Below are 13,631 nucleotides of genomic sequence, written 5' to 3' on the forward strand. Positions count from 1 at the left end.
ACCTGCAGGAGATTGGGAGGTCGAGAAAACTCGATAAATGGGTTCCACACGAAATGAATTAATCAAAAAGAAAAAATCATCGTTTTGGGATGTCGTCTCCACTCCTACGGAACAAAAACGACCCATTTCTGAACCAAATTGTGATGTTCAACGAGAAGTTGCTCCCCAACGTCAATCGGTGACCTTCGACTCAGTGGTTGGACCGTAACGAAGCTCCACAACACTTTCCAAAGCCAAATTTGCACTAAAAAAGGATATGGTGACTGTTTGGTGGTCTGCACCAGGTCTCATCTACCATAAATTCCTAAATCCGGGCGAAACAATTTCAGCGGAGAATTAGTGACAACAAATCGACGAAATATACCGAAAACTGCATCGTATGTGCTCGGGATTGGTCACGAGAAAGGGATCAATTCTGCTTGACGACAACGCTCACCCACACGCCTCACAGTCTACAGTACAGAAGTTGAACGATTGGACTACAAGACTCTCCTCCATTCACCATACCTGCCGGACCTCTCGCCTACAGACTACCACTTTTTCGAGTATCTCGAAACTTCACTCGCGAGAAATGCTTCGGGAACCGAGTAGATAGCGAAATGGCCTTTAACGACGTTGCCGCGCCTAGGATTTTGCTATAATGAAATAAATAAAAATGCATTGACTCTAATGGTTTTCATTTCGATTAATAAAGTTTTGGTGAAGCTGAAATATGCTTCTTTAAATTGAAGGTTAAAAACAGCAAGAACTTTCTTAACAACCTAACGCTGTGTGGTTACTTTGTGCAGGATTTCTGTATTTAGGGGATTCTAGTTCTAGGATAAATTCAGAATTGAAAACAGGAATGTTTAGGTCATCGCATAATGACCAGTTTTTATTTTAAAATGTATCTGTCGTGGACTAATCGCTTCCACTCTGTCCTATTAGGATTTTCTCTTATCCTTGAATGAATTTTCCATGAGAAACACAGCTTAGAAGAGTGTATGTAGATAGGGTTTGGCGGAGAACTATTACCAAAATTAGAAAGTGAAAAATGTTGAGGATGAAAAGAATATTCAATGCGAGGTTTATAAATGGTTGGGAACCAGACACCATTGCATCTATGTTTGAATTTTTTTCGGAATGAATCTGTCACTGTTTAGTTATAATTGGTAATTTAGACACACAGGTTGTGCTTTACAAAAACAGCTTATCTTACTAATTGTTTCATCACTGTATGGGAATTGTTTCTTTGCAAATAAATGAGAAGACAGTACTCCAAACGTGGTTCCATTGAACTTTCCATTTGATCTAATTTCGTGAAATCTGTCTTTCGTTTCTCTGTTCAAGTCTTAGATTCGTTTTTGTGAAGAACCCTTGATTTTTTTTCATGTAGGTGTATGGTTTGTGCTCGTCAACTGTTCTTTTGTTCTTGCAGTCTATTTCACGCCTTCAAAGTCGATTCTTCTGACTGCAGTGTGGAAAAACTGAAGAGATTGCAACCTTTATTTTCCACCCATGTTCAGGCCTTTATTTAATAAATTAAAATAATGACATCACCTTGTATAAAATTTCTACTCGTTATGCATTCACAATCACATTAATTTCAGTGAAATCAGTACAAATACGTAATTACTGGTGACGTAACGTCATTGTGCAGGATTTCTTAGGGTAAGCTGAAATCTACACATGGGTACTTAGTTTTACTTGTGAAGATGTTGGCGTGTTTAGGGGCGTCCACAATATCAAGAGTATATCGAATCCACGTCAGCTCTTCTTCTCAAGAACCTGAGTGATATTTTTCTATTGCAAAGAATTTATTTCAGGCGGATATTTGCTCACATGAATTCTTGTTGTTTCTGCTTGTTACAATTCATTTGCTCCGAAATCTTGGAGTGATGAAGTCTGGTGTTGTGTTTATGTTCACTACTTACGATTGTATTCAGGAATTTGAATAAATGATCCTTCAATATCCTAGCGATATCTCATGAAAGTTGAAAATCCATGAAATTGCAGCTTTTTAATATATTACATAAGAAGATGATTGTCAAGCTGTGTTGCATCAAGATGTGAAAACGAAGGATATAAACAGCCTCGTAACTGTAACAATTATCTCTGCTTAGTGGTTTTGAGGGATCACTGAAGTGCAGTGAATGAGCACTCCAGTAAGCCCAAGCGTATACTTATACGTTCGAAATTGACGTGTGCCACATGAAAATATCACATGAAACGGTTTTATTGCACCTTTGTAAAATGGCGGCCAATAAACCAACTGAAGAACATTTACGCCATTGCATGCTGCTTCATTTTCGATCGGATGTTAATGCGAAGGTTGCCACAAAGAGCGTATGTGATATGTGTGGACGTGCATGAGGGGTCAATGAGTACCAACGCTGGTTTAGAAAATTTTCCAGCGGCAGTTTTGACTTGACACGAAGCGATCGAAATGGACGCCCTGCTGAGTTTGATAATGACGATTTAAAATCACTGGTGGAAACTGATCACAAACTGCGAATCCAGGAAATAACGAAATTTCTTGATGTTACTTGCTCAACAGTTCCAAGACATATTCAGGAAATTGGGAAGGTTTACAGGCAGCGAAAATTGGTTCCAGATGGATTGGAGCAAGATAATGCCGGCCTGCACGCCGGAAGATACGACACCACGAATCTGAGTGGTGCGGATTCAGGTGGAGTATCCCTATACGTGGTCGTAGATTACGGATCGATTATGGATTATGGATCGAAATAGATTATGGATGGATTATGGACGGATTGTGGAATAGTCTTGAAAAATAGCAGCAACCACCATAATAATATGAGGTCGCGGAAAACGAATTCCTTTCGTTCTAGATTCAAAACCTCAACAAAAAAAACCGGTCATTCTTGTAGTATAACCTCAGCTAACATTAGTCAATTACTTCAGAGGCAACAAAAAAAAAACGAGTTTACTTACACTTAGTCTTATCATTAGTCGATTATGTAATCTCCGCCGTTATCCATGACCTTTCCCATCTTACTGGTACAGTGATTTCAATCTAATATTCATAAAATTTCGTCTCTTTGAAGAAAAATATGATTTTAAGTGACCGCGCACTTCATCGGTATTTTAAAAGTTTTTGTTCCATAGGCAATATTCCGTTGATCGGAATAAATGCAAACTTCATGGTGCTACGTCTAGGGAATATAGCGGTTGTGGTAAAACCTCCCACTGTTGCTGCCTTATTTTCTCCTGGATTAAAGGCAGCATTCCAGAAACACCTGAGGTGGTACGGATTTCAACTGGAGTATCCAGATACAGGGTCATAGATTGTGGAGACGGGGTATTTATGTTTTCTTGTTATGCCAACGATGTTCAAGTGTAACGTTTTATTGGCCTGACGTTTCGACAAATTCGTCTTTCTCAAAGGCCTGAAAATGGTACGAGGTCTTTGATACTATGCATATCCCATCAAACTCCTCCTCTCTCCTCGCCAACCCTCGATATTGTTCCAAGTACACCACGCAAGACCTTAAAAGGAAAACAACTGACCAGTTTCACCGACTAGCGGGGTTGGTTAACCACCGCGTTCTTTAAGATTGTCCCCAAGGCGAATGAGATCTACGCACTGTGCAGTATCCTTAATTACTGGTGTGTGGATAACGTTAAGGAACTGCATGTGGGACAATCTTATGGCTCACAGAGTGTTACGAACGGCAATAAGTCATTGGTAATTGATAAGCACTCATTTTTGTTATGCATGGACGGATTCCTGACGGAAATCCAGAATGCTTCCAATGCCTTCCTAGCAGATATTTCTTTCTCGTGCGCTAATATTGTGCATTTCATTTCAAACTCATTTCCATGATGCTTATCATTTTTGTGGTGCCCTAACGGTGTCATCGAACTCCCTCGCCTTTTACCAGCCAAATGTTCCTTGATACGCACGTTCAGCAACCTTCCAGTTTCTCCAATGTAAATGGCATTGAACGTTAGGCATTCTATTTGGTAAATAACTCCGATGTTCGCGCTACCGAATGGCCAAACAACGCAACGTTCTGACACGCACTGCCTATCGTAGAATCTATTGCGAACTAACTTGATGCTGTCGTTCGGGATGTTCACCAACACAACATCATCTTGCACCTGTGCTCGCAGAAGAGTCCGGTGTATAGCAGCAGTTGAGGAGTCAGAGACGAAGGGGATGCACAATGGAATTCTACCTCCACGTGGGACCCTCACTGTGTTGTTCGTACTTCGAGATTGGGTGTTAGATTTCAATCTCGAGAAACCGATTGAACTACCTGTGCTTGTGGCTAGTTTTAGTGATTCCTCCCGTCCTCTATCCTCTGTGCACATTGCTGTTGCCGTTTTGAGGATATTTCGGATAATTGCCTTTTTCGTGCCATTAGGATGGGCTGACTTTGCGTTTATCGGTATGTTTTTCGAGCTTTCTTTGCGATACCATTTCACACTTGCAATGCCATTATTTAGTTTTATTTGAGCATTCAAATAACGCAGCCAACCATCTCTTGGTTGTTCTCGAGTGAGTTTTATGTACTGCGATCGTTCATTCAGAATTCTATAGCATTCGTCCATTTCGGATTGCGTTGATGTTATAATGAAGCAATCATCGATATAACGGCAGTACATCTGTGGAAGACGTCCTATCACTGGTTGTTCTATTCTGCTCATAAAGCAAACGGCAAGAACTGGAGCAAGCCTTTGGCCCATAGCAAGTTTTCTTATTTGAGAGAAATATTTTCCTGACCATTTAAAAACATTGCACTGGAGGCATTCGTTGATTGGGATCATTATGCGTTGCTTGCTTAGATCAAAGGTTTCTATACTACTACCGTGTCTATCTAGCAATTCAGATAACGCTTGTAACGCCTGTTTGTTTTGAACGTTTGTGTACAAAGAGGTCACGTCAAATGACTCCATGACACAATTTTGTTCGAATCTGTCATTTTTAAGACGTTCAAGGAATTGTGAACTGCTTGATAGATGAGAAGACACTTTTGGTAGTAGTTGACTCACAATTATTTAGAAAACAAGAGATGCGATCTGTTGGTCCTCCTACGCAGCTTATTATTGGCCTTATTTTATATGTCTCCGCTGACATTGAGCGTAGGTCGTTACTTGAAAGCTTATGCGTTTTAATCAGGCTGTAAAAAACAGGGCAATTCGGTGTTTCTACTTTTAACCTGCTCAAGAATCTTTCGTCAATCCCAGCAGCCTTACCGAAGCTCATCCAAACATGGTTCAGACCTTTGTATTGTGCAGCAAACTCTTTTTCTGTAACTCGGCGATAAATACTATGATCCATTAAATGTCGTTCCGTTATTTCCCAATCTAGAGTTTGTGGCATAACCACAAACTCTCCTCCCTTGTCGCTCACCGAGATAAACAGTGTTCCGTTAGATATTACTTCTCGGACTTCTCGAAACCCTTGCCATTGATGCGTTGTTAAGTTTCTATGCCGCTGATTTCGGTGTTGGTTGAAAGCGGCTAACACTCTCGCTGATACAATTCTAAACTTTACATCGGCTTCACGAACTGGTTCAGGTTCTTTATAAAAAGTACGGGGGAACGGGACAGGTGGAAGTAACTTCCTGCTTACAAACGTGGATTGTGGTGTGTTTTCATGTTTGGCCTTGATCCTAAATTGGTCTCTAAGTCTTTGAAGGGCTCCTACAACTTTACGAAAGACCGCCCCATTGACATTCTGAGCAATCGAAAATGAGGGTCCTAGGCTTAGGAAGTCCATAGCATTATCGGAAACATGAGTATCACCAATTACTGTGACTCTAGCCGTTCGATCATTGACGTTATCCACACATCAGTACTTAAGGATACTGCACAGTGCGTAGATCTCATTCGCCTTGGGGACAATCTTAAAGAACGCGGTGGTTAACCAACCCCGCTAGTCGGTGAAACTGGTCAGTTGTTTTCCTTTTAAGGTCTTGCGTGGTGTACTTGGAGCAATATCGAGGGTTGGCGAGGAGAGAGGAGGAGTTTGATGGGATATGCATAGTATCAAAGACCTCGTACCATTTTCAGGCCTTTGAGAAAGACGAGTTTGTCGAAACGTCAGGCCAATAAAAAGTTTCACCTAAACCTCGTTGGCATAACAAGAAAACATAATACACTATCAAATGCCGAGGTTTCAAGAAGAGAGGACTTAGAGATTGGAGACCGGGTAGTTCCGCACATCTCTCTCTGCATGATTGCAAACAGCAGCCTGCAGAATGCTGTTTTGTACGACGCCATCTATTGCAGCGCTCCATCCCTTGCGCCGCCTCCGCCCTGCTATTCGTCGAAAATTAATGCGGACTGCGCCAATAGGCAGAAAGGGACGCTACGCGTGCAAAGGTGGCGCGCTGCAATAGAAGGCATCTTACACAACACCATTCAGGGGCCGGCTGTCTTAGTCTTTTTCTTTTAAAAAGCATCTGTAGTGGACCAACTGCTTCCACTATGTCCTGTTAAGATTTTAGTAGCGAATTCAGCCGCATTAAATTATTCAGAAGCCGCAATATTTTTAAGCGCAGAATGGTTCTACCAATGTTACCAGTTCTTAGCCTTCAACAACTAGCAGTTACAATTGAATCGTGGAACTTTGACTACTGCAAGAATGACCGATTTTTTTTTTGGTTGAGGTTTTGAATATAGAACAAAAAGAATTTGTTTCCCGCAACCTCATATTTTTATGGTGATTGCTGCTTTTTTTTCAAGACTATTAAGGTGATACTGTCAGTAAATCCTAAACTCTGTCGTTGTTAGTCACCATCAAGACAGCGTGGTTAGTGAGGAAAATTCGTAAGCGATGAGACAGAAAATTGAGGTTTTCATTCACAAAAATGAATTAATCTGAGGACCGAAATTGAGAGAACAGAATCACTCTCAAACTGCTGTGAGGATGTTTTATGCGAGATTTCTCTATTTAGCAAATTCTAGTTTTGGGATAGTTCCAGAATCAAAAACAGGAATGTTTAGGTCATTGCCTAAAGGCTAGTCTTTTTCTTCTAAAAGCATTTGTAGTGGATCAGTTGTTTCCACTATGTCCTGTTTGGATTTTAGTAGCGAGTTCAGCCGCATGGAATTATTCAGAAGTCGCCATATTTTTAAGCGCAGACTGGTTCTATCCCTGGCCTTCAACAACTAGCAGTTAGAATTGAATCGTGGAAATTTATATTAAATTCCAGTATATCTAAAGAGTATCAGTAATTTCCACCATTCTCATAAATGAAATGAACAAAATATCAGAGGTAGGTAAGTAGAAAAGGATATAATTTTTCCTTTTCTACTTACTTACCTCTGATAGATAAATTTTACAAAATGCAATCGTTGATCTCATTTTTATTCAGTCTTTAAAAGAAATCAAAGTAAATGAGTAGCATGTTCTATGACCTTTGTCGTTTCGAGTCTGAGGATTTCTTGTGTTCAGCTGGAATATACTATGCTTCGAAGGAAGTTCTGCTATGTTTTATAGTGGTCTTGACGTTGCGATTCGTTACTTATGTCTTCTTCAGGTTTTAATTAATATGAGGTGTGCAGAATGTCGACCGTTGTCTCGTAGTGTGATTTTATACGCTTTGGGAAAAACGAGGTAAACTGATTTTAAGACGGGCAGAGAAAATAGATTGAAAACCAGCACAAACCATACAGCTTCATGGAATAAGTCAAGGATTCTGCACAGACACGAATCTGTGATCTTCCTGAATGGAGGAATAAAGTATAAATTTTACAAAATTAGAGCAAATGGGTAGTCGGATGGTTACTTGTTTTCAAAATTTTATTCTCACTTATTTACGTCGAAACTATTTTGTGCAATGATGAACCATTTAGTAGCATAAGTTGTCTTTGTTCAGCACAACTTGTACGTCTAAATTACCAATGACTACTAAACAGTGGGAGATTCATTCCGAAAAAAATTCAAACATAGAAGGAAAGGTGTCTGGTTTCAAACCCTTTATAAACCTCTTATCGAGCGTTCTTTTCATCCTCAATAATTTTCACTTTCTAGTTTCGACAGTAGCTCTCCACCTAAAGTGGAACCCTATCTACATAATCTCTTCTTAGCTGTGTTTCTCATCAAAACCTCGTTCAAGGATAAGAAAGAGTCTTCGGTTTCTGCGGGCGATTCAAAATGAATAGACGGACTTTCTTGCCTTTAGACAACATCTTTTTCATTGTACAGTGTTGGATTTCAACAGATCCAGGATCAGAGTCAAGCGTGTGTTGAGAATTTCTCAACAGTGGGTCGTAAGAGGGGTGTCGGATCAGGGGGAGGGGTCGTAAGAGGGGGTCGGAAAATTAAGAAAAAAATTTAAGTAGGGGTTGGAAAATCAGAAAAAATGAAAGGAGCAAAGAGAAAATGGAGACGGGGTTGTCGTTTTCAAACAAACACATATTAAGGTATACAAAATGAAGTGTAATTTGGGTATGCGACATTCAGCAGAAAAACAGGAGTGAAAACTGCTTCTTTTCAGACGTAGTGCTGAAACTTGAAGGATGATGAGCAGTGAATGGCATGTTTTTATCGCATATCAGAAGATATTCACAACTGAAACGTATTCTAAGGCTTTTTTTCAGGTCCTGATATCTGCGACTAAAAAATGGAAGAGTTGTCTCAAAGAAGAAAAAACGTCAATGATGCATATTCAGTCCTTGAGTTCTGTTTAATATAAAAATAAATGATATAGAATAAATATTTTTTTTTATATTCGAATAAACGATTGAAGAAGTCTCGCGGTTGCAGTTGAGGAAGACTACTGTAGCAAAAAAGTTAGGATAAAAAGAGGGTACACAAACCAAAAAATGATTTTTTAAAAATTTATTCTTCATAATTCTGGTAATGAAACTACTGCGCTTTTTGAGCCAGTCTTGAAAATGGACGACTTAGCATTTTTTGCTGCTCTAACTGATGCTTGATGACGTCGGAGTCGTTTCGGTGGCACAAACCAAAACAATTGAAATCTTGAATAAATGTGATGCATAATAAATAACGTGATAATGTTGTGGAGGTGATAAAATAGAAAACCAATTATTTTAAATGCAATTAACTACCTAAAAGTTTTGATATCTTCAAAAAATCGACTTGTTGTCAAACCCATCAAGTCTAAGCACTACAAAATTGTTTATTATTAATTTTTATGAAAGAAATGAAAGTAACCAGAGGTGACTTCGTATTGAGTACTAAGAGACCATAGGAGTCAATCTACATAGCTTGCACAGTGCTTTGGCACTCTTCGTTTCATCCAATTCGATATATTGAAGATCCGCAGTTGTACGGAAACGTAGCATTGAAAATTCGCCTAGGAAGGATGAAAAACGAGATCTTCAGAAGCTAACAGAAGTGTAAGAGCACTAAGTAAATGTAGAAGCATAGCTACAATGAAAGGCATGTACGCTGACACAAGTTGGTAAGTGTTGTGCAGATAAAGTGCATTATGCGTGACCTTTCCCCATCGATCGATTATTATATTTCGATAATGATATCTGTTAATTGGCCATTACATCATCTGTTGAAATAACGGCTGATGCAGCATTAGCTTATCGTGGTTCGAAGGATCAGCGCGATGCCGCGTTGTTTTTATTGTGACGGTCAGGGATCAATCCCTGCCAGAGGTCCTATTTTTGCACTTAACGTAAAAGAATTTAAAGAGCAGATTTCTCTTCTGACAGCGACGGCTTTCTTACTTTCAGTCGAAAAAGCAATTCTGATGCTCCTACTAAACGGAAAAAAGACATCTACAGACGCAATTAGGGTTAAAATTAGTACAAAGTAGGCTCCACTAGATTCTCAATATCTAGGCTCAAAGTGACTCTCGTGCAATAAAGCTGGCAGCTTTGTGTAGAGGGAGATTTATTCTATATTTCTACAAAGTTTGGTGCCTCTAGCCTTCCTAGTCTTTTTGAAACCTAGTTGAGAAAAATCCCAATTTTTGCCTCAAATTTTTGAGTTTTTCTCAACTAGCTTTTGAGAGAACCAGAAGACCTACAAAGGCCAAAATTTGCATTTGGGGGTTTTCCCTGATGCTGTATCCAAATATGGAATCGAATTTTTGAACGGCGCTACAGCATCCTCGCAACGAGGAAAAGAGCGAAATCTCAGATTTTCGGCAATGCGTCAAAATCTGTGTGATTTCAAACAAACTTCCATAACTCAGCACATAGTTTATAAAAACAAAATCGGTTTAAAGTATGTTATAGAGGAAGATTTTTGCCACTACAATCCGTTTTTGGTTTTTTGCAAATTGTTCTTATCTCTAAAAAAGCTAGTTGAGAAAAAGTTGAGAAAAACGGCAAATTTCTCAACTTTTTCTCAACTAGGTTTCAAAAAGACCAGAGGGTCCCTAAAAAAGATTTTTTAACCGTTTTGTAGCGCAAATCTTCCTCTACACAAAGCTGCCAGCTCTGTCCTCCTGCGCCTTTTTGTTAGTGAGTTATTCATGTTTATTTCAAGGTAACAAAATCCGACCAGTCCAGCGGTAATTTCCAATTAAGGCCTCGTTCTAATCGCTAAAATAACCTCTTTATAACACTTATATGTGGCAAGCCGTGTTCTGAATACAGTTTCAAAAAACTGGCAGTGAAGTGTTCTTCTCAGTGATTTTTTTCGGTTTTGCAAAAATCTAGATTCCGGCGGGGATCGAACTCTCATCCGTTCAGTTCCATTGTCGATGAGTAAAATCGTTTGTTAATAATTGGAAAAAGTGTAAAAATTGTTTTGAAAGGTGTTCTCCTTCTTTTCCAGCTGTTTTTTTGTTTTGCAAAAATATTGGCTCCAGCGGGGATCGAACTTTCGACCATTTCTTCATCAGTGCCAAACACTACAATAGTGTTACCGAATACACATTTAGAGCTCACTTATCTTTTTAAATTGTATGTCTACATACATACTGACTCACTTCTAATTCTTGCAGCAACGTCTACTTCGTGCTAATCCGAGCAAATATATCTATTTTGGTGGATAGCCAATGTGGAATGGGTCGCGGCCTACCGGTAGCATCATTTGGCAATCTGACTGCCTTCTAGTTAGCCTTCCTTTATTATCTTGAGTCCTCCTTTATTATATTGGCACTTCTTCAAATCTTCTCGCCCAATTATAATCATTTATTGGATCTATTTATACACTAATTCCAGTATTTACAGATGTACCAAGATATTGTCAGCCTTTCTCCTGAAGAGGCTTTTAAGCGTCTTAGAGAAGGTAATTCCGGATCGAAGCCTTCAGCCGAGTGGCTGGCAAAGAAGAAAGCGTTGAGAAAAGCGTGGCTCACTTCTCAGCCTGAGACTACGACGACAACAGCTACACCGACTGACCACTCCTCCATATTTATCTTCGCTGTACTCGGAATTTTTGCTTTCGCCACGATCATCGCGCTACTGGTAAGAGTTTTTTTTTGCAAACATTTTTTTTCCAGTCTATCTGTGATTTTTTTTGGAATTCGTTTCAAAATGTTTTCTGCTATTATCATTATTTCTGCTCAGACTTGGGTCGTAAAACGAAGCACTGTGAAACGGCAAAGGAACCGGGAACGCGAACTTCTGGAACACCAAGAGCTACTCGAGCAAGCTCTCCGCTCGAGGACTTTGCTGCTCGAAATAGAAGATTAAAATCATTTATTAAATTTTTTTGCATGTGTAAAAATCAATAAACATCTTCTTCTGTTGTCTTCTCACTGCACTGTTCCACATCTTCATGCGTGCTACCTGGAACACACATTATTTTAGAAATTCTACAGAAAATCAAACACAATATTCTAACCGTGTCTAGATCAGTCCATCGAGTTGTTAAATGCTTTTCTACCTCGATTATTATTGTTGATCTTCTTCCACCTGGCACACGTCACGCGGCATCTGAAACATACAATTAACATTAACATATACTTTCTAGTTATTTGTTCTATTAATATCGCTGCATTACAATATATATTTTGTTTTACTTTTAGCATTACTATTTTTAAAATAATCTATTATACTATTAATTTATTAATAAAAATTTAAATTCATCAATTAATTAAATTATTGTAATTTATGTGTTATTTAATTTATTTATTAGGCGTTTATTTGTCTTTTAATTCCTTTTATATTATTTATTTTCATTATTATTTATTTTTTATTATTCATTTATTTTATTATTTATTATTTATTTATTTCACCCAACTTTTGATTGCTGTGTAGGCAGTTACTGGTAGGAACGAGATGAGGGGGGTCGTTTTTGGGAGGGTCGGCGAGGGGGAGGGTCGGCGAGGGGGAGGGTCGTTTTTAGGATGGATTTTTCTCAACTATACGCTTGACCCTGTCCAGGATCCTTATTCGCTGACATCTCCATAGGGTGCGATACACTGAAAGTAGTGTTGCCAGAAGAACATTAAGGTTAATCATCAGAAGACACGAAGTGTAAAGACAGTTACATTGTGCGTATGGCTTATAGCGTATTTAATGAGCTGAAATTTCCAATAAAGCTAATCAGGTCGCTTTACTTGCAAATCAGAGCATTAGCATAATATGGCTCGTCCATTCCTGGAATGTTCTTTTAGAAGAAAAAAGTATCAGAAGAACTAACTCTGATAAAATAAAACGAGTACGTGCTGTCAAGTCAAGATGGGTTAAGGCGTGGTGTAACTGCGCAAGCGCATCCATTAGGGGTGGGACCCTCCCTTACTCCTTTCGGGCTGCTGAGATAAGCAAATACCTCTAGCCCATTTTGTTCGCAAAAGCAACTCAATTACATCACGTCTCAGGTGCTTTCCTGCCTGATACCTTGCATGTAGTCTTGCGTGAGAAAAACAACCGAGAAATGATTTCTTTCATATTAGGATGGTGCAAAAATAATGAGCGTCTTCAAACATTCACTTCGAAGCGCTTAAAACTCTCCTCGAAATCAACTTTATCAACAGAACTAAAAGCCATTGCAGTCCACGCGTCTTTGCCATCGAAACACAAGTTTGCTTGTTCACGCTGCATAAAGGTCTCGGATTTTGGAGTTCACGTACTTTCGGAAGTCGTTTTAGGTATGACCTTGCTTTTGGAAGACCTCTTAGGCAGCTTTCCAAATGTTTGAATCACTGATAGTCGATTGGCGAAAGGTCTTGCAAATATGGAGGGTCAGGGAGAGTCTCGTAGCCTAACTCGTCCAACTTCGAGAGCGTCACATTTGAAATGCGTGGCCGCTAGTGCCGTGTAGTAGAATCAGGCCCTTTCTGTTCACTAACGCAGGGAGAAGGAGTTGGAGTTTTCGGTGCATTTCGTCCAGTTCTTTGTAGTAGTTCTCTGTGGTGATGGTCTCGCCAGTTTCATGAAGCTGTAGTGGATTACACTTGTAGCACACCAGCACATAGTCACCATAGTGCACTTTCAGCCTCGGAAATTTCTTGGAAGCGTCTTCCTTATAGATCCTTCTCAATTTTTTTTCCAAATGCCGAACGACTGTTGAATGTTTAACATCTAGTTTTTGGGGACTCTCTTGTGCCGTTTTAAGCGGATCATCTTCGATGATTGCCTTCAGCAGGTGGTCGTCAACTTGAGAAGGGCGGGCGCGACCTTCCTTAGCTTCGAGGCTCATGTCGCCAGGACGAAACCTTTGAAACAAACGCTTTATCGTGGATTCGGTGATGATTCCCTCACCCCAAACAGTGTTAGACCTGCCCAGCTTGAACTCG

General features: G+C 39.5%; 3 protein-coding genes across 4 annotated transcripts; 1 reads left to right on the forward strand and 2 right to left on the reverse strand.

Annotated features, from left to right (window-relative positions):
* Positions 1 to 3,648: 3,648 nt before the first annotated feature.
* Positions 3,649 to 4,902, reverse strand: RB195_021614 (uncharacterized protein; the record flags this gene model as incomplete). 2 transcript variants are annotated; one of them, XM_064208453.1, is made up of 1 exon in its annotated part: positions 3,649 to 4,902. In XM_064208453.1, one exon carries the CDS (start codon positions 4,900 to 4,902, stop codon positions 3,649 to 3,651), a length of 1,254 nt encoding a protein of 417 aa, XP_064064334.1. The 2 variants fall into 2 exon arrangements, with proteins under 2 accessions (XP_064064334.1, XP_064064335.1); XM_064208454.1 differs by having other exon boundaries at positions 3,649 to 4,692.
* Positions 4,903 to 11,118: 6,216 nt separating this feature from the next.
* On the forward strand, positions 11,119 to 11,583 carry RB195_021615 (uncharacterized protein; the record flags this gene model as incomplete). The annotated part of the gene is made up of 2 exons (XM_064208455.1): positions 11,119 to 11,355; positions 11,458 to 11,583. The coding sequence occupies 2 exons, from the start codon at positions 11,119 to 11,121 to the stop codon at positions 11,581 to 11,583; spliced, it is 363 nt and encodes a 120-aa protein (XP_064064336.1).
* A 1,537-nt stretch (positions 11,584 to 13,120) lies between these two features.
* RB195_021616 (uncharacterized protein) lies at positions 13,121 to 13,534 on the reverse strand (the record flags this gene model as incomplete). Its single annotated transcript, XM_064208456.1, has 1 exon — positions 13,121 to 13,534. The coding sequence occupies one exon, from the start codon at positions 13,532 to 13,534 to the stop codon at positions 13,121 to 13,123; it is 414 nt and encodes a 137-aa protein (XP_064064337.1).
* Positions 13,535 to 13,631: the final 97 nt, after the last annotated feature.

Source organism: Necator americanus, chromosome X, assembly GCF_031761385.1.
Source record: "Necator americanus strain Aroian chromosome X, whole genome shotgun sequence".
Classification (NCBI taxonomy): domain Eukaryota; kingdom Metazoa; phylum Nematoda; class Chromadorea; order Rhabditida; family Ancylostomatidae; genus Necator; species Necator americanus.